Below are 21,310 nucleotides of genomic sequence, written 5' to 3'. Positions count from 1 at the left end.
GTCAGGTGCACAAAAGTGAGTGAATGTTGTCACTGTAAGGTGTCTAGCATTGAATGGAGAGGCTGAGGTACTGACTTGAGGCTTGTTTAGATGATGTGCTCAGAAGATGTTGGGAAAAGGCTGTTCTTCAAAGAAGAAACAGATGATTCATCTGCTTCCTCTGAATGCCCATTTCCAGGCTTGGCTCTGCCCCTATGCGAAGCCACTGAAATAATGCAGGCCACAGCAAGAATGAGGCTCAGCAATTCAAGTAAAAGTTACATGGAGCCAGGCTCTTTTTGAAGCCTCTCCAAACCCACCATCTCCTTCACAGCAGAGATTAAATCTGTATTCAAGGGATCAACAAATGCAGAGCATCTCACGGTGCTTCCTACTAGACTATGCTGGTTTTGAAGGCTCTGCTTTGGGAGGCAGGGAGGGAAAGAGAGTCAAAGAATCACAGACTGGTAGGGTTGGAAGAGCCTGCTGGAGATCACCCAGTCTAAATCCCTTGCCAAAGCAGTGGCACCCACAGCAGCTTGCTCAGGATCACAATGGCCACCTGGGTTTGGACTCTCTAGAGAGGAAGATTTCAGCACCTCTCTGGACAGCCTGATCCAGAGCTCCGGCATCGTCACAGGAGAGAAGGTTCTCCTCATGTTCAGAAGAAGCCAAGCTGCAGCCATTGCTGCTCTCTTTAGTATTATTAGTTTGTTTGGTTGTTACATTTCTTTTTCCTTGTTTGTTTTTAATTTCCAAACCAAAATAAACCAGAAAGAACAAACACAGGAGGCATCTGGGCTAACTGGAACAGTGACAACAGCTCACTGGAGGTATGTTGCATCCTTAGGATTCCCAAGACTTTTCTCACAACAGGAGAATGCAAGCCAATGTGTTTTATGCCTCTCTGTTTTGAACACTGTAAAACGAGCAAGTAAGGGATTACTGCAATAGCAGCAGTTATTAAAAATGCATTATTCCCCTATTAACAATTCAAAACAGATGCCAAAGATTGTCTCCACTAGAAATAAAACTGCTGGAGTGAATAAAGCAGCCAGCAAATCAGAGATGCTCCAGATTTCACTGTAGTGCATCCATTAATTGCTTCTTTCAGAGCAAATTTAATTTTTAATTCCAGGCTGCAAAATTAATCCCTCTGTGAGTCTTCTAAATAGAGCCTCCAAACTGAAGTCAGGCTGGAGCATCCATTCTGAGTAGCTTGGTGTCTAATGATTCCTATTTATAAATCAATAAATGGGATGACTAAAAGCTAAATTTAATATTATTAATGTATCTGGAAATTTAAAGCCCAATTTGTTAGTGTTCTGGCAGTTGATTTTCATTCACATAGAATCATCAAGGTTGGAAAAGCCCTCTGAGATCAAGTCTAAGCTCCTACCCAACATCTCCATGACCACTAGACCATGGCCCCAGGTGCCATGTTCATATGTTTCATCAGCACCTCCAGAGGTGGTGACTCCACCACCTGCCTGGGCAGCCTGTTCTAATTCCTGGCCACTCTTGCAGCAAAGACATTTTTCCTAATCTCCAACCTAAACATCCCTGGTATAATTTCAGGCCATTTCCTCTTGTCCTATTGTTACTTGGGAGAAGACAGCAATTCCCACCTTACTTCAACCTCCTTTCAGGGAGCTGTAGATAGCAAGGAGGTCTCCCCCCGGCCCCCTTTTCTCCAGACTAAACAACTCCAGTTCCCTCAGCTGCTCCTTACCAGACTTGTTCTCTAGACTCTTCACCAGCTTTGTTGTCCTCTGAACCCTCTGCACTCCCTCAATATCCTTCTTGTAGTGAGGTGCCCAAAATTGAGCCCAGTACTCAAGGTGTGGCCTCCCCAAGGCTGAGCCCAGGGGCACCATCACTTCCTTACTAATCAGCAAGAGGATTCCCATAGCCAGGTCAGACACACAATCAGGAGCATCATCTCAACTTAAGCAGGATATTGCAGTGATGTCAAATTGCAACAGCCTGGACACAAAACAGCTTCACAGATTCAACTCATGAGCAAACCAAATCCATTCCTGACATGAGGAATTTGTGTGTGTCACTACCTGGGACAGCACTGACATCACGGCAGTGTTTAAGACTGTTCTACAGCACTAACTTGCATCTCTTTTCTCCTTCCCAAAATCAGAGTGCTTCAGGATCACAGGATCCTGTGTGTCAGAAGGGACTTCTGGAGGTATCCATAGTCCAATTCCCTGCTTGGAGCATGGCTGACATCAAGTTGCTCAGGGCTACATTCAGTTGAAGCAGTATTGCTGAAGACAGAGATACCATCTCAGGCCATCTCCTCTCACAGTGTCTGCTCCAGTGTCTAACCATGTTTATGGTGAAACTCCTCTCTCTCCCCACCTATGTGGAGCAAGATATTGAAGCAGTCAAGAAAGATATGGTCTTCCCATGGACATTTCTATAAGAAGATCTCTTAACAGGTCCTTTAAACTCAACCACTACAAACTAAGGACAAAGGGAAAACAAAAGCTTCATTTAAAAGCAAGCAGGGAACCTAACAGTGTTCAAGCCTTGCTCCTCGCTGAAGGAATACCAGGTTGTCTTACAGCTCAATTATGGATTTACTACTACCAAATAAAACAAAGAGCTCAGATGAGAGGGAAAAAGCAAACACACAAATGGATGCTGCAACACAAAACAACAGGATGGCTCAGAACATGCACGGTTAGAGATAACTGAGAGGTGAACAGTTCAAATCAGGAACATGTTTATGCATTTACAGATTTAGGATTCATGGTTTGGTTTTGTCTTTCCTTATGACCAGTGCAAAGTGATTGGATTTTTCAGCACCAGACTTCCAATATTTCAATCTTAGTATTATTCATGAGCTGGCAATTATCACTACTTTCATCACTAATAGGAAAAGCAAAAACTAAAGACAATTTTGTTCATGGCATGCACAGTTCCTGAACACTTTTCCCATTTCTAATTACTGAGATTAGTTGGCCTTTGATGCTTCTGTGAGAGGACTGCTGGCACTGGCAGTGAATGGTACTAAGATGTGTAATCACTGCTCTTCTTGATCTAAGGGAACGTGGGAAACACAGAGTAAAGCCATCTATGGTAAATACAGCACTGCTGGCTGGAAATGGGCATTTGGGGTCTATTCAGGGCAGACTCAGCTTGACAACAAGGGTCTGCATCCCTTACTTCCATCTGAACCCAAAGGCAGGGATGAGCCTTTTGCAGGGCCATGCCTTCAACCCTCACAGTGCCACAACAGATGGCTTGTCTCACATGGAATATCTGGGGGTTAACAAAGAGATGCTCAGAGCACCACCAATATCTTATGTAAACTACACCAACATTTCCATACGTTTGTCGAGTGAGAACTAAACCTACAGCTAGCTTCCTCCCACCTTTGCAAGAGTCTGAGGCTCTTAAAGCACAGGAAGTTATAATCTAAGGGTGCCTAAGAGGTTAAAACTATTCTGAGATGCTAAATCTGTTTGCTGTGGTTTTCTTCTTTTCAGCCTTAAGCTGCTGCTCCTTCTCCTGTATCGAATCGTACCATTAGATCTCTCTTGAAAGGTAAAACGTGGGTGGACCATCTCTACTCTTACCTGTACTCTGAGTGTGTGGCAGGGACAGCTAGCTGGGTATGGTACAATGGAGCTGGACAGCAAAACTGGTGCAGAGTATTTAAAGACCTACGACACAAGGAAAAACACAAAGTCAAACACCAAGTGTTTAGAAAGGGGCGTTTTAGGGGGGGGGGAAATAAAAAAGCAGGTGCTGGTAGGTATAGCTGAAACTCAGAACTTGGAAGGACATTTGCCATACAGCTGTCAGTTCAGGATCCCAGGAAATAACAAGGGAAATCATCCCATGGTTGAAATATGCACATCAAGAATGACAGTGTTGTGGTAAAGGGTTGGACTTGATGATCTATGAGGTCTCTTCCAACCTTGTTGATACTGTGAATGAAGGATCAGAGTTTCATCGCTGGATTAAGTCAAAATGCCAATTTAAGACTTTGGGTTTGCCTTGCCATGAGGACCAGAGGCAAAAGCCCAACACTGAGGGTTGAAGTCGCTATAGAAATGAAGCTTCAGACTTGCATGTTACTCTGCACCAGTCAAGCTGTTGGGTTGCTAATGGAATTGCAAACACAGAGCTTGGACATGAGGAGGAATAATGTGATGAACATGGACATCAGCTTCCTTCAAGCCCAGCAATTATAAACATACTGCAATGTGCCACTTAGAAACTGGAAGGAACCCAAGATTCACCCAAGTTTTCAATGACATCCTGAAGCGTGCACCACCAAGGTAATTGCTGCCATTTGTTGGAAGCAGGGAAGAACCAAAGCAGCTTTACAATGCACAAAGCTGCTCTGCACCCCAGATCGTTACGTTCAGACTGGTCCACCAAAAAGGCAGAGAAAAGTTGGCAAGCGAGACAAAGTACCACAGCCAAAGGGAAGCTTAGGAAACCTGCAAGCCACACGCAGGGCACTCGTCAGCATTTGGAGGGTGTGGGCCTGGAAACACCAAACAAGGTGTAGCACAGGAGGTCCTCCACGACACAAGCACCTAGTCACATTTGTGCAGACACTGCACTCTTCCAGAAAGTCATACAAGAATTAGTGGACGTTTCATAGACTGGTAGAATGGTTTGGGTTGGAAGGCACTTTAAACAGCATCAAGTTCCAATCCCCTGCTGCGAGCAGAGACACCTTCCACTAGACCAGGCTGCTGAAGGCCCCATCCAACCTGACCTCCAGGCGAGGAGGCATCCATAACATTTCTGGGCAACCTGTTCCAATGTCTCACCACCCTCACTGGAAAGAATTTCTTCTAATGTCCAGTCTAAATCTCCTCTCTTCCAGCTCAAACCCTTAGTCCCTTGTCCTGTTACTAGAAATTCTTGTCAAAAGTCCCCCTCCAGCTCTCCTGTAGTCCCCTCAGGTACTGCTCTAAGGTCTCCCCAGTGCCTCTTCTTCTCCAGGCTCATACTCTCTTTGCCTGTCCCCACATAGGAGGTTCTCCAGCCCTCTGATCATCTTTGTGGCCTCCTCTGGACCTGCTCCCACAGTGTGATGTTGTTCTTGTGTTGGGGACACCAGAACTATCCAACTGTAGAACCCAGCTCTTAGAGGATGGACACAGGGAAGAAACAGACACTCAAATGAAAATCCCCATGGAGCAGCATCCAAACTGAGCATTAAGAGAGAATGCCTCCACGTAGCCACATGCACCCTTTCTCCCCACCTCATCTTATGCTCAGCATGTTGACAAAAGCTTCAGGAGATTGATTTGAATTCTTCTGCATCCCTGAGGCTTAAAGCAAATCCTGTGAGGTCACTTTCTTATAAGATTAAACAGAGTGGTTAAGCAAAAATAAAGCCAGGCTTTGCTCAGAAAGGAGTCAGTTACTAATCCTTTGGAGAAAGAAATCCCAACAAGGTCAGCCTGTTCCGACTCCTGCTGCCAACAGTGTGTCAGCAACTGCACTGCCAAGATGAGCTGGATTTCCTGGTTAAAGATAGCAACTGATGGTAACTCCTGTAAGGGACTTGAGCTGTTGGAAATAGAGTGCAAGACAGTCAGGAGGCAGACTGCCACTCTGGGACATACCCTGCTAACGCCTCGTAGCGTGCGATTAGTAACTGGTGGCACCTTCAAGCCGCATAGAGAGACAGACAATGCTGCTGCAGACACTGAGGGACCATGCTAAAAGCAGTCAGGACAGGCACAAGCTGCATCACCTGACAAGAGAAGCACACTACACTCCCACTTGTTGCTCCAGACAGTTCACAGTAGCAGGGCAGAAACTTGTACTGGGCATCGCACTGAAGCCTGACATCAGGTGGAGGACAAGCTTGCTCCTTCCTGCTTTGTGAACACCTGAGTTCTTTCAGTAGAAGCAGAAGGAGCAAATCAGTATGAGAGTATCCCAGCTTCCTCTCTCAATATTTTTTATCCATACAAATCTCAATTCTCATCAACAGTACTTCATGCTTCAGAGACTAAACCAGCAAACCTATGAATGAGTCTATCTGGCCTCAGTTTTGCTCAACAATGCATTTTGAACAGAGCTTACTCCCTGCCATTCCAAAAAGCATCCATGAAGCTCCATAATTCTGAAGCCACAAGAATTCATACAGCTTCTCCAGGCTCCACAAATCCATCCTATTCTGACTTTCCTAGGTTCCATGAGACCTAAACAAGAAAGAAGAAAGTTCTCCCTATGATCTGAGGTGCTCATCTGTGGTCAAAGTTAATACTCACCTATCGCACAAGACCGGTTAAGGAGGTCAAGAGCTTTGAGTTTCATTTCCAAGGTGCAGTAGAAATGCAAGAGTCCAGTCACCTTGACAGCAAATAAGAAGTGCCAGAGGTTTATCAAGCAGTAAGTGCACAGGCACTCTCCATGTCATAGGAGCAGGTATGGAGTAGATAAAACATGACAACATTCAAACTGCAGGCTTGTAAGTAAATTCCCCTGTCTCATTGCTGCACTCCAGAAGGGCAGTGCAAATGGCAAAAGCATACATTCAGAGACTGACAGAATCATTTTGGTTGGAAAAGACCTTTAAGATCAAGCCCAACCATCTTCTAACTTTACAACACAGAAGGTAAGACTTCAGCCATTCCTCAGGGTGTTCAAAGATAGGCTCTTTGCCCAACTAGCTACAAAGCAAACTACGAGGGTTGGACTCTGCTCTGAATTTTAAAACTCAAAGACATCTTGACTCAGTTTTGGTTCCTCTAGAGCCCACTGGCTGATGGCCAATCAGCCTGATAAATGATGAGGCTCAGCCTTTACAGCTCTGCCATAGCATACTAATTTCACTCAAAGCAAATCCACCTTCTGCTGGCACAATTTAAGATCCATACGTGGCATTCTGTGCCTTCAGTCACCTGCTAAAGTGGTAATTCCATCCATTTACTCCTCTGGAATGTATCAGAAAAAGTTCAAATGCCTTTTTTGTGTGTTCTCTTTGAACTGTATATCTAGAGTTTTCAGTCAGCCTTCAACACAAGTCTGCATTCAAAACAGAACTGATTTGCTAACCACCTGAAGGCAACAGAAGAAATGCATTTCAATAATTTGGAGGAGAAGCAATCTCTTCTGGTCACGGTACCGTAGATACTTGGCCCTGTTAAGTTCAGCTTCTACCTCTCTAATCTGTGGCCATCAAAATATGATTGAAGGTAATAAATTGAGCACGGCTACTTCAGCAATAACATAGGACAAATGACTACATTGATGAACTCTTCTTAGGTGATCTAAGCACATGAACCATCACCACAGCATCCTGGTGACAAGGAAGCTTGGCAATTTCCCACTTCCAGGCCAAGGTTCTTCTCACTCTCCCCACGTACTCACAGGCAGGCAGCTACTTGCCAAAGGAAGCTCTCTGGAGAGCAGACTAGTCAAACAGTAAAAACAGAACCAGATCTAACCCAACATCTTGAAATCACACCTCCCCCAGGATACCAATGTAATGAGAAAAATCCAGCTGTGAATTGGGTACAAGCCCCAAAGGAGGCTTAACTGTTCCTCTCACTTCTGTATGAATTTCATCATGTTTGCCATCAGAAACCACACATTTACCATTTTGATGTCTATCAGAGAGCAGAATGACCATGCACTTCACTCTTTCAGTGCTAGAGCCTGGCTCAGATGTATAAATAAAAAGATAAACAGATTCCAGATCACCACAGAAAGCTACAACTGTTTGCTTGAGGTTGTTTTGGGTTTTTTTCCATTTTCTTTTACAATCACCAGAAAGCATCCCAAGCTCAGCAGACACTTTCCTTAGTATTGGCTTTAGAACAGCCTGGCAGAACAGAATACCAGCCTACTGAGATGGAGTTAACTCTTCCTTTAACAGATGATCCTCTTCCTGTTCTCAAAACACTCTCTTAGTGGGTTGGTATCCACCTTCCTTCTCCAGTAGCAGGACAGTGCTGCTGGGCTACCAGCTGGAGCACATTCCATCCATCACCTGGAGAAAGCCTGTCCTACTAACTCATAGCAACACACAGTGTTTGCTATAGGATATCACTGCCAACCCTTTAAAGCAGTTTGCTACTGTGTAATTGTAAGGATGTGTAAAGCTGTTAGTAGGATGACATCATTATTAAACCATCACTATCTCAGACCTTCTTCCTAACGAGATTCTCAGCTTCCCAGCAGAAAAGACCGAGAGACTGTTGTCTCTCAGAGGCTTAGTAAAAGCATATTGGTACAGGACCACAGCAGGAAGAAATCTTGTCTCTCTATCGAGTCAATGGTGTGGCTGATCACAGGGTCTACCAGGTACACTTGTCTGTAGCGTCACAGGATCATTTTGGTAGGAAAAGACCTTTAAGATCATCAGATCCAACTGTTAACTCAACACTGCCAAGACCAAAACTGCTGGGTTTTCCCTCAGTCCTATTACTTCATCCACTATCCCTCTATTTTTATGAAATAACAATCTGCTCCCCTCCATCTGCCAGTGTTCCTCCTTTTCCTCTGCTACATTTGCCCATGCCGTCCTTCAACGAGTATGTGCAAGCTGTAGGAAAGATTGATACCAGCACAGGCTCCCATCCCACTGCAACCACTCTGTAGTTAACTCTGTGCTGGTTACCACTCATCCTTTTTAAAGTTACCTGGTAAAGAGCACAAGTGGTAGACAAGTTCATCCCCTGCACAAGCCCATTCAGTTCAATGCCACCTAAGGTAGCCCAGAATGATTTGTCAGGTTGTATTCACGCTTACAAGCTACTAAAACAATCACTTCCATCTCTCAGTGCTTTATCCCCATGAAGAATTATTGTTTTCCATGTTATTTTTTCTCTCTTCAATCCATAGCTATGGCTACAGCTGAAATCAGAAAAGGCTGTAGTTGAAAACTAGTAGTCTGTCCTGTTCTTGCTCAGTAACTCTGTTTCTGTAGTAAAAAAAACAGAAGTTGGAATATAATCAGCCTGATCTCCAAACAGGTGATGAACAATAGAAGTCTTAGCAATACAGACTCTTGGTGACTCAAGATCAAAGTCTGCTTGTTAACACATTTATGAACCTTCTGGAAAGGCTTTCAGAACAAAACACACCAAGTAAGCTGACAAGACAACTTGCCTTTTGGAACTTCACCCTGGCAGAGGAAACAGCAGATACACGGCAGCACATATAACCCACTCACAGCCCAGCCTTGACTGTAGCTGCTGCGAACATGTCCACCAAGAGATGCTCTAGCAGGTGATCCATCCACATTTGCAAGGACAAATTCCTGCTGCTCTGACATCAGAGATATTCCTTTCACTGTGCAGACTTTCATCCAGAATACACAGGACAGTATGAATTTAGCTTTTAAAGTAGCACAGAAGAATCTTGGCCTTTTATTTTCATTCAGTTCATCTCACTCTATGTCCAACAGCCTGCAGCCAAGTATGTCAAGGGGAGGCTGTGGTGGCATAGGGCAAATACTGATTTTTTTTTCCCCACAGTGTTCTTATTAATTCCATTTTCATCCCTACAGACCATTTTTGATTGGCAGATATAAAAAAATAATATGTAAACCTCTTACAGTCCCTATGTCCTTGGCAGAGATCACCACACAAGACTACAACAAATCCCTTTATTCCAAATTCCTCCTTTCAACAAGATGAGTCCCTGCACACAGCTTCTTAGGCACCAAATCACAGGAAGGTAGCAAGACAACTGATGGCAAGAGAACATCACTATAGCTACCTTGTCTGAGAGTCAAGAAAGCCATCCAGCTATCAGGAAGCAGCATAACCTGCTATGTTGGCATCTCCCTCCTCCCATCTCTGCCCCCCTCCCACACAGCAGTCCTAAAACCTAGTTATAAGTATTATTGTCTAGGGTATTTGTTAGCAGAAACACAGAGAGCGCTTCTGTAGGTATCAAGGATGCTCAACAACATTTGCAGCTCTAAGAGATCGGCACAGGTAGCCTAATGTGCAGACCACTGCGTTTGGCTCAGTTCCTAAGACTTGTTTGCCATCAAAGTGATTAAAAGCCAGCATCCGTGCATGTTGCAGTATCAAGCAGACTGCTAGGTCCTTGTTTTGAATGTTACTGCCCTTTAAGTGCTTCCTCCTCAAGTGCCCACAGCTGGGTTTGTCAAGAGAAGGCTTTCACTGACCTCTCCTCCATCAAAAGGGCCTTTGCATGCTGATCATCTCTTAGAGAACAACCCCAGTGCCGTCTGGGCACAGCAAACAAAGAGCAGCAGTTATTTCTGTCCCATCCTGGAGCACAGTGCTTAATTAACCTCGTGCATAATTGTTTTTTAAAGGCTTAGCACCTTTTTGTGCTTTCATGAAAACGAAGCACAGAACTAGAAAGAGGCAGGAGGTGATGCTTTTGCATCCCAGCCACACACGGGCTGTAGGAGGCCTCCAGTACCAGGTTAGCTGTAACCAGGGTGAATTTAATTAAGCTTATTAATATGTAGATACTTAGGAACTTTCAGTTCCCTTTTCATTAAGTCTTACTGCAAACCCATCTCTTCTGAAGGGTGATGTACGAGCATTTCCAATGTGTATAAAGCCCACTTGTGCCACTTGGGCTTATGAGTCACTCTCCAAAGCCATAGTGAAAGCCTCACACCACACACAACACCAGCAACAATGAGCCAAGAGCCATCAAACTGTGCATGGTAGAAGGAGGAAAATCAGAAAACCCATGGATTCACCACATCATTTTTGCATTTCCCAAATCATTAAGCTAGGTGCCCAGATTTCTCAGGAAACTCCAAGTGACATTGCCAAAGACAGCCTCATTTCTCATCTCACAGAGGCAATAATCAGGGGAAAAGCAAATCCAAACAGCGACATCTACACATATTGGATTTGAAGCTTGTGAAAGAGGGAAAACATTAATGTGCGGAGAAGGAAATTACACAGATCCAGCATAAGATATTTACAGCAAGGCAAATCCTATCACTTAAAACAATGGCAAGCTGGCATCTGCTTGATTCAGTGCAGCAGCTGGAAAAAGAGAGAAAAAGCTCTTTCTAATCCTAGTAGGCTGACATGGTTGTTTAGCTGTTTTTAGAACAGCAACTACCCAACCATCTATATTTTATTTCAATTATTTGTATGGGTTTTTTCCCTAAGGCTAAAGTCCTTAATATCCTTATTACTAGAATACTGACAGACTTAAGAGTATTTTTCATCTCACAACTAACCCATCCATGAAAGACCTGCTGTATTTCACTGTTTAACACATTTTCAGCATTCAGAATGGATTAGTTTTAAAGAACACGAAGATTTTTAAGTACCTATGTCCTAGAGAGTTGGTTCTACAAATGCCCTCAGGCTTGCATTTTCTTTCTTTGCAACTATCAGCACCAGCTTGCCTAAATGGCAGTTAAAATACGGAATTATAGGAGAAGCCACAGTTCAGATCTTGTTTTCTACAGCAATGTGATGAAGTAGGTAAAAGATATCAGATGTGTTGGCAGTAATAGAGGAAAATGCTGGCCAAGTTGCTTCTATAAATAAGCCTGCAATATTGCAGCTAAAGAAAGCAGCTTAAGAAGAGTAAAGATTTTTTCACACCACATGATAAGCACTGAACTGTTTTCATTGGAAGAGGCCTTTTAGATCATTGAGTTCAGCCTTCAGCCTAAGACCACTGTGGCCATTAAAGCATGTCCTGAAGTGCTACACCAAATTCTGTCCCCTGCTGAGTTACAATATCCCTAACCCCCAGAACTCACATTAAAATGGAGTCCAACACAAACATTATTGCTTCTCCCTGGTGTAAACACACGGTGCTCTATTTAAAGCTGATCCATCTACACCTGGATGGCTACAACCTGTTTCCCAAGTTCATTTCTTCCTGCCCACAGTTCCAAGTTTGTTTTGATTTTAAACCATTTCAGCTTGACCATTCATGCCACCACCATACACGTAAAGGCTGAGGAAAACTTAGGAACAGACTTCAACACTCTTTCAGCATTCATTTTGAGTAGTTTGTTCTTGAACAGTTCCACTGTCTGGACAGTGCCACTGAAGGAGAAGCAGATTTACTCAAATTAAGAACCTCACAGGCACTACTCAAATAACTAAAAAGGTTGCAGATGCCAATTGCAGTTACTTAATGTACAATCCTCTGGCAAACCTAAATTTAACCCTAAAGGGGGAGGACCCTTAAGCAGAGTTCAGGAATACAAGCATCAGGCACAGCCATTTCAGAGCACTGGGTTAGAAGCGGCGTGCTGGTGGGAATGAGGGTGGCTGACAGAGGACAGCTTAGCCAAACACTGCTGTCTGTCCAGGTCTGCTTTTACCCTGAGGTGGAACGACAGCATGGGTTAGGGGAAAGCTCAGAGAAAGGGTTATGTGGAACCACTAGAACCAAATCAAACCACCCAGTGTGGTTTTCATCTCTACCCTGCTGCTGCCACCGCAAGCAGATGCAAACTTCAGCACCATCCTTCTCTGGCTACAAGTGGAGAAGCACTTTAACAAACGTGACAACTCAGTGGTGCACTGCACTGAAGGGATGAAAAATTAACTCCTGGCTCGGCTAACTACAACCTTTCAGAAGCTGCAGAATTAAATAGTGAGCAACTAATGCATCCTTAGATTTTGATCAGGCATGCATGCAACCACAACACCACCACAATCTGCTGCCTGTTGATACTATTCTGCTGAAGGCTGCATTCCATAGCAGTGCATTTAAAGACAGATGATGAGGTTCTAATATGACAAAGCATTCAAACAAAATGGAAGAGAGATCCTTGACTCGTCACAGACAGAAGTCCTAGCACCCTGTGTGGCTTCTTGTATGCAAAATGGGGGGTTGTTATCTATTTCCACTGCTAAACATAGGCTCCTTCACTGTATTCTGTTCTCCATTGAATAGCCCTAAGCAGAAACACAAGCACCATCTACGCATTTCTAAGACATGGAGCATCCAGCTGCCCCCCAACAAAGGTAACACCCTAAAAATGGTTCGTGGGAAGAAAGCCACCAAACAATAAACTGATCGCTGCTCCCACTTCTGGGGCCCTCAACAGCCATACCAGAGACATGATGACAGATGAAGAAGGAAAAAGTACTCACAAATAACACCTTCTGCAAGCCATCCTTGACTGTCAGCTGGATTGGGTATTTATATTGTCTTTCACGCAACCTGAGGTAGAAAAGCTCTTTCTTAAGGAAATAAATTAATTCATTCAAACGACAACCAAAAAAAACAATGAGCAAAAATAAAGATCACATGCACAGCTTTTGCATGCTCATTCAAGATCAGCCACGGTGGAACACCACAGAGAAGTAAGCTGGTGATGTAACCAGCATCAAACACCGCATCAGATAAACCCAAAGGCTCTACAGGGTTATGTGTTGCGAAGCCAAAAGGTTTTTCCCGGAGAGGAGGTTCAGGAGGCGTAGAGCAGCCACACTCTTCTCACATCCCGGGTGGGCTTGCTCTCTGCTGCCACAAAAAGTCCCAAAGCTGTATTTATTATCAAACTTCATCCCCAAGAAAAAAACAATATGCTCTCTCATTTGCTATTTAGACTGAAACAGAGAAGCACCAAATGTTGCGGTTCCGACTGCACCATCTCCGTCTGAGCGCTGTAGTACAGTCCAAACCAAGAAAAGGCCATTGGTCCTTTCATCTCCATGGCAACAGCAGCATCTGTGAAGGCGAGCCCTATTCCCTCCTCACTGCACAGTCAATTTATAGTCACATACTATGACACACACTGATAAGACAGCAAAGCTAATCAGCAGCCAGGAGAAACAGGAACCAAAGTAGGAGATTAAGCTCCTGCTCAGGAGAATGTGCTCCTGTAAACAGTGCGGCTCGGGTGGAAATTACCACACCAGGAACCAAATCCAGCTGCTCCTTTGAGCTGGTCCAGCCTGGGAATTTGTAAGCTTCCTGGTTTAGCTAACAAGGATACTTCCTGAATATTTTATGGAATTAGCTTCTTGGTTAAATCTCTTGCTACGCTCTAATGGGAGGCCAATTAAAGGTGTTCTTTGGGAAAAAAAAATACTTGAAGGACTATTACTTAAATATTTATCCCCCTCCAACAGTTTTGTTATTAATGAGAACAGCTGAGTGGGAAGTTTCACACAATCCCAACATAACGGGGTTTGGAACCTCTAGGGATCATCCAGTCCAACCCTCTGCTAAAGCAGAGACAGCCACAGCAGCTTGCCCAGTATCACAATGTCCAGCTGGGTTTGGTATCACTCCAGAAAAGGAGACTTCACAACCTCTCTGAGGTTTCACAGCTCTACAAACTACTGGCCTCCCCTCTCCCCTCTTTGCAGCACCATCAGGGGTGCTTTTCAGCAGCATCATGCCTGTGCATTAAGTCTCTGTCTCCAGGGAAATGATCACATGTGCAGGCTTCATCAGTCACCTAAACTTGCTTTTCTTTTATTCCACAGAGCTCCTTCAGAAAAAATCCAAAACCAAACAAACCACCAAAAAACCCCAAACCCAACAACAAAACCCCCAAACAACTCCACAAAAAATCCTTTTCCCCCCTCCTGTTCCCTGTTTCTTGCCCCATTCCAATGCTCAGCACCCAGGCCTTATGTTATCAAGACAGCCAAGTTTCCTCCCTTGCTTCATGAATCAACACTGTGACCATCTGCTGATATTATTAAGTTAAATATATACCAGAACACACTGATGAGGGCAGCTCATTTGCCATGGTCAAGTGATCAGTTCAGAGCTGTTTCACAGCCAGTTGTAACATTTCCAGAAGAAGAGAGAGCAGGTGGTCAGCCAAATGCTCCTCATCACAGCATTACCTGTGAAGTTCCTCAGGCTAAAGAGGTACATGAAGTGCCAAAGATGCTGCTAAATATTAGAACTTTGCAAAAATAATTGCCCTAATATTTGGATATTAGGGAACATTTCTTCCCTGCAAGTGTGGTCATACATTGGAACAGGGTGCCCAGGCAGGTGGTGGAGTTCCCATCCCTGGAGGTGTTTCAAGAAACGTGTGGCCATAGCACTCTGGGACATGGTTGAATGTCTAATGTCATCTTAGGCTGACTAGTTGGATTTTTCCAACCAAAATGCATCCATGATTCCATATTCTGATGGTCCAAACTGATTTGCAAATGACTATCTTTAGTGTCAAAATGTCCTGAAGTGCTCCCTTTTGGTCAACCATCTGCCTGAAGCTAAACAGGGTGGTGAAACCCTGGCCCGGGTTGCCCAGAGAGAAGGTAGATGCCCCATCCCTGGTCAGGCTGGATGGGTTTCTGAGCCCCATTTGGTTGCAGATGTCCCTGCCAACTGCAGGGGGGTTGGATTACATGAGCTTTAAAGGTCCCTTTCAACCCAAACCAGGCTGTGACTCTGTGCTTGCCTTTGGTGAGAGCAGTGCTAGCTCAGGATTCTCTCCACCCCTGGATGCTTTTAGGATATAGCTGGGCACGGTGCTGGACCATCATGTCTAGAACACACTTCTGTCAAGAAGGGCTGGACTAGATGATCCTTGAGGTCCCTTCCAACATGGTATTCTATGATGCTGTGATGCTATAACTTCAGCTGATGAGCAGGGGGACAGGCTCTGCTCACTTGCTCCCTGGGACAGGACAAGGAGCAATGGGTGTAAGTTGCAGCACAGGAGGTTCCACCTCAACACAAGAGGGAACTTCTTCACTGAAAGGGTCACAGAGCACTGGAACAGGCTCCCCACAGAGGTTGTGGAGTCTCCTTCTCTGGAGACTTTCACGGCCTGTCTGGATGTGTTTCTCTGTGATCTGTGCTAGATTGTGTGGTCCTGCTCTGGCAGGGGGGTTGGACTCGATGATCTCCTTGTGTCCCTTCCAACACCTAATAACCTGTGATCCTGTGTGTGCATGGCACAGAGCAGACACCTTAGCACAACGTCCCCATGCCACCACCAAGGCCTGATTTGAAGCATCCCCACACGTGTCTCTCACCACTGGCAGACATTAAGGTGATTACCTGGTTTCTGCTACCTTTGGAAGTGAAACATCTTTGCCACAAGTTAAGCTAATTCAGAGCAATAGAGATTCAAGAGAAGTGGTTTTGCTGCCACACTGAAGACAGCCTAAAGGTATCTTGCTGCAGAAGAGCTTTCTAATGATTCAAATTCTGCCTCATTTCCTGCATATCCCAAACACAGAGCCCTGATACAGTGCAATTTGATAGCTGCTTGCGGGTGGTGAAATTGCACATCACAGCCAAGCCTTTTTAAAAGCCATAAATACATCACACCGATAAATACCTGCTAATAAAACCAAACCATTACAGGAAGAGTCCCATAAAACAGCTTTCCAACCTATTGTGAAGTCAAGCACCTCCATCAGCGCTGCTGCACGACAAAAAGAAAACACAAACAACTTTGGCAGCTTGCTCTGATCCTTCTGTGCCTAACTCCAGGTCCTGCAGCTGCCTGGCACTGCCAGGCACTGGTGGTGTGAAGACTGAAGAGCAAAACAGAAGTAAGAATAACTTCTAGAGCTATTAATTTAAAAGTTCACCAGCAGACAACAAGGTGGCCAAGAAGGCAAATGGGATCCTGGGGTGCATCCAGAAGAGTGTGGCCAGCAGGTTGAGGGATGTGCTTCTGCCCTTCTGCTCTACTCTAATGAGGACTGGGTCCTGTTCTGGGCTCCCCAGTAAAAGAGAGACAGGGAACTACTGGAGAGAGTCCAGCGGAGGCTACAAAGATACTGAGGGGCCTGAAGCATCTCTGTGAGATAAAAAGGCTGAAATCCCTGGGGCTGTGGAGCCTGGAGAAGAGCAGCCTGAGAGGGGATCTGATCAATGCTCAGCAACAGCTAACAGGTGGAGGCCAAGAGGCTGGGGAGGAGGTTGCTCTCTTCTCTCAGGTGGCCAGCACCAGAACGAGAGGACACAGCCTCAAGCTACGCCAGGGGAAATTTAGGCTGGAGGTGAGGAGAAAATTCTTCACTGAGAGAGTCATTGGCCACTGGAATGGGCTGCCTGGGGAGGTGGTGGAGTCACCGTCCCTGGAGCTGTTCAAGGCAGGATGGGACGTGGCACTTGGTGCCATGGTCTAGCCTTGAGCTCTGTGGTAAAGGGTTGGACTTGATGATCTATGAGGTCTCTTCCAACCTTGGTGACACTGTGATACTGTTGATGAATGGATGCAGCTCCATTTTGAAGCCTCCAAATTGGTTTTTTCCTACTGTTTATTTTGGTACGATGCCCCAGAGCTTTCCCAGCAAGCTGCTTCTCATTTTCATCTGGGTTGTTACTGATAGACACTCACTTGTGCTGAAACCCCTCTGCAATACTAATTTTATCTCTCTGTGTTCCAAGCTCTCTGTGCTGGTGTCTGTATCTATTTTATCTTGCACACTGTCTGTCTACCCTGAACACAGTCAGAAGTAGTTACTTCATCTCATACTTTCTCCTGCTAGTTTTTGCCACTCTGCTTCAGAGTCACAGAATGCCAGGGGTTGGAAAGACACTCCCCCCCCTCCCCCCCCCAGAGATCATTTACTACAACCACCCCACTTAGGCAGGTTCATCTAATGAAGGAACATGTCCAGGCAGGCCTTGAAAGTCTCCAGAGATGGAGACTCCACCACCGCTCTGGGCAGCCTGCTCCAAGGCTTCAGCAGCCTTAGAGAGGTTCCTCCTCATGTTTAGATGGAACTTGTTATGTTCGAGTTTGTGTCCATTCCCTCTTGTCCTGCTGGGGAATGATGTGACTGAGAGCAGTCCTGCACAGAAGGACCATATCCTGGCCAGCAGCTTGAGAGAGGAGATTCTCCTCTCTGCTTTGCTCTGCTGAGACCCACCTTGCAGTGCTGGGGCCAGCTCTGGAGTCCTCAGCACAGACAATGACCTGTTGGAGCAGGGCCAGAGGAGACCACAGCAATGCTGGGAGGGCTGGAAGCCCTCTGCTGTGAGGCCAGGCTGAGAGAGTTGGAGTTGTTTGGCCTGAAGAAGAAGAGACTCCAGGGAGACCTTCTGGTGGCCTTTCAGTGCTCCAGGAGGACAATCACAAAGCTGGGGACAGATTTTGAGCAAGGTCTGATATGAGAGGACAGGGGGTGATGGTCTGAACTAAGACAGGGAGATTTAGACTAGAGAGGGTGACCTTTTCACCTAAGGGTGGTGAGAGGCTGGCCCAGGCTGCCTAGACAGGTGAGAGATGCCCTATCCCTGGAACCACTCCAGGTCAGGTTGTCTGTGGCTCCGAACAACATGTTGTGGCTGCAGGTGTCCCTGCTGGCTGCAGGGTAGGGTTAGGACTGGATGAGCTTTAAAGGTCCCTTCCCACCTACAGCATTGAATGACTTTATGAAAATTACTTCCACACAAAAAGCCAGCCCAAGCTGCTCCCTCTTGCCCTCCACGCTGCTGTGTGTCTCTAACACCACCACAGTGGTCCCAAGAACTCAGGTAATTAATTTCTCCAAGCTTGCCCATTGCCTACAGAAATGAAAGTCTCTTCTCTCATCGCACTGAAACTCCTCCCTATTACCCCAACTCCCTTCTCTCTCAAAACAATGCTCACTAAATCCCAACAGGTTCTCCTCTGTCATCAGCTTTTATGGAAAGTCCTCATTCTTTATCCAAATGAAGGCTCAGCTAAACATGAGCTCAGTAGCTGCTGAATTAATGTACTGGCTCTCATCACAAAAGAACTGCAAGTATTAACTGTTACTGGCAGCAGAACAGAGCTGTGCAAAAATGTGTTTATTATCACTCACAATAAGTTTTTTTCCTGTCTGCACATGGATATTAAATGGAGAAGAGAAGGCTCCAGGGAGACATTAGAGCAGCCTGCCAGTACCTGAATGGGGCCACAGGAAAGCTGGGGAGGGACTTTTTGGCAAGGGCTTGTACTGATAGGACGAGGGGCAATGGCTTTGAGCTGGAAGAGTGGAGATGAGGAAGAAATTCTTTCCCCCAGGGAGGTTGTAGATGCTCCCACTCTGGAGGTGTTCGAGGCCGGGCTGGATGAAGCCTTGAGCAAGCTGAGCTAGTGGGAGGTGTCCCTGCCCTTGGCACAGGGCTGGAACTAGACCATAGAATCACAGAATCAGTCAGGGCTGGAAGGGACCACAAGCACCATCTAGTTCCAACCCCCCTGCCATGGGCAGGGGCATTCTACCCTAGAGCAGGCTGCCCACAGCCTCATCCACCCTGGCCTTAAACACCTCCAGCCATGGGGTCTCAACCACCTCCCTGGGAAACCCAGTCCAGGCTCTCACCACTCATGCTCAACAACTTCCTCCTCGCCTCCAGTCTGAATCTCCCCACCTCCAGCTTTTCTCCATCCCCCCTAGTCCTGTCACTACCTGATAGCCTAAAAAGTCCCTCCCCAGCTGTTTTGTAGGGCCCCTTCAGCTGCTGGAAGGCCACCACAAGGTCACCTGGGAGCCTCCTCTTCTGCTGACTGAACAGTCCCAACTCTCTCAGTCTGTCCTCATGGGAGAGCTGCTCCAGCCCTCTGAGCATCCTTGTGGCCCTTCTCTGGACACATTCCAGCATCTCCACATCCTTCTTATAATAGGGGCTCCAGAACTGGATGCAGTGGCTCCAGAACTGGACCTTTAAAGTCCCTTCCAACCCAGACCATTCTAGGATTCTATGATTCCTATTCAAAACATCATTTTTCTGCTAGGCAAATTGAGCCCTTCATTTTAAGTTATGCATAAGAACTCTGCTAAAACAGGGCTCTAAAATAACTATTCCTACCTCCTCCCACTATGCAAAGCAACTTCTTTTAAAAGGATAAAATAAATAAATAAATGGATCCCACTCAAACTAAAATAGCTTAGAAAGCCCTGCAGTCAGTCCTAACACACTGCCACTGAAAATGCTTTCAATCCAACTGATCACCTTAACAAAACCCTTTATCAATTGCCTGCTTTGACTAAAGATACAAGGCAGGGAAAGCTGGACCAGGCCTTGAGCAACCTGGTCTAGTGGAAGGTGTCCCTGCCCATGGCAGAGGGTTGGAACTAAGCAATCTTTAAAGTTCCTTCCAATCCAAACCATTCCAGGATTCTGGGTAGCTTTCAATAGCCTTATAGAATCATAGAATCAGCCAGGTTGGAAGAGACCTCCAAGATCATCCAGTCCAACCTAGCACCCAGCCTTGTCCAAGCAACTAGACCATGGCACCAAGTGCCTCATCCAGGCTTTGCTTGAACACCTCCAGTGACCTTGACTCCACCACCTCCCTGGGCAGCCCATTCCAATGCCAATCACTCTCCCTGACAACAACTTCCTCCTAACATCCAGCCTGTACTTCCCTTGGCACAACTTGAGACTGTGTCCCCTTGTTCTGTTGCTGGTTGTCTGGGAGAAGAGACCAACCCCCACCTGGCTACAGCCTCCCTTCAGGTAGCTGTAGACAGCAATGAGGTCCCCTTTCTGGAGTCTGTGTTTTGAGCCAGTTTTCCCCCATCCCTTCATATGGAATCTACTCAAACTCCCTCACACTGAATGTGACTCTGAGGAAAAAAAGCACCACCTCTCTTTAAACAATTCTCAGTTAACAAAGTGACATATTTTAAAGTATTAAAAATAGGTTCTCTAGGCACTAAATACAGCCACAATAAATTAAAACCAGCATCAGATCTGCTCCTCCCTTTTTCCCTGCTTAATTTTCCAAGGATTTTGCTTGTTTGCTTGCCCATGCAGATGCTCAACACCTGCTTCTTTCCTGTGCACTGCATGCAGTTGGTATATTTTCATTTCACTTCTAGGATTCCATTGCTTTTCCTGTAGCAAACACAGTGAAGTGTACCATGGAAAATGCTGGCTGAATCAGACATATCATAGAATCATAAACTTGTTTGGGTTGGAAAAGCCCTCTAAGATCATTCAATCCAATATCACCACAGTCACCAAACCATGTGCCCAAGTGTCACGGCCACACATTTCTTGAACACCTCCAGGGATGGCGACTCCACCACCTCCCTGGGCAGCCTGTTCCAATGCCTGACCACTCTTGCAGCAAAGAAAGTCTTCTTAATCTCCAACCTAAACCACCTCTGGCATGATTTCAGGGTTTCCCTCTCTCCCCCCCAACCCCCTCAAAAAAAATCAGAACTTATTTGTTGTTTTTTTTCTTATGGCACTTGATCTGCCAAGGAATGCAGCTAAAGGCTGCTGCCTCGATTTGAGCTAGACAGAACTAACTCTGGTCAGTGCTGTCACTTCCCATCTCAGTCTCTGGTCACCCTCTGCACTTTCTGAAGTTTAGGGCAGGTTTGCACAGCCAAGGGCTGCTTCTAGCAGTAAGCTGCTGCTGAGGAGAGTTCCTGCCAAGGGCTGGGAATGCAGAAAGGCTCTGACTTCGACTTGCTCCTGTGGAGACCAAGGT

At 45.7% G+C, this 21,310-nt stretch overlaps 1 protein-coding gene across 1 annotated transcript in view; it reads right to left on the bottom strand.

Moving 5' to 3' along the window:
• The window catches only part of IQSEC1 (IQ motif and Sec7 domain ArfGEF 1), a 379,541-nt gene that overhangs the window by 209,805 nt on the left and 148,426 nt on the right, over positions 1 to 21,310 (bottom strand). Inside the window, exon 3 of the mRNA XM_064156311.1 lies at positions 3,576 to 3,662. Within this exon, the coding sequence (XP_064012381.1) occupies positions 3,576 to 3,662 (87 nt within the window). The remainder of the gene's footprint in view (positions 1 to 3,575; positions 3,663 to 21,310) is intronic.

This window comes from Pogoniulus pusillus, chromosome 16 (assembly GCF_015220805.1).
Source record: "Pogoniulus pusillus isolate bPogPus1 chromosome 16, bPogPus1.pri, whole genome shotgun sequence".
Taxonomy (NCBI): Eukaryota; Metazoa; Chordata; class Aves; order Piciformes; family Lybiidae; genus Pogoniulus; species Pogoniulus pusillus.
The sequence above is the reverse complement of the archived record's forward strand: the minus strand, read 5'-3'. Positions and strand labels throughout refer to the sequence as shown.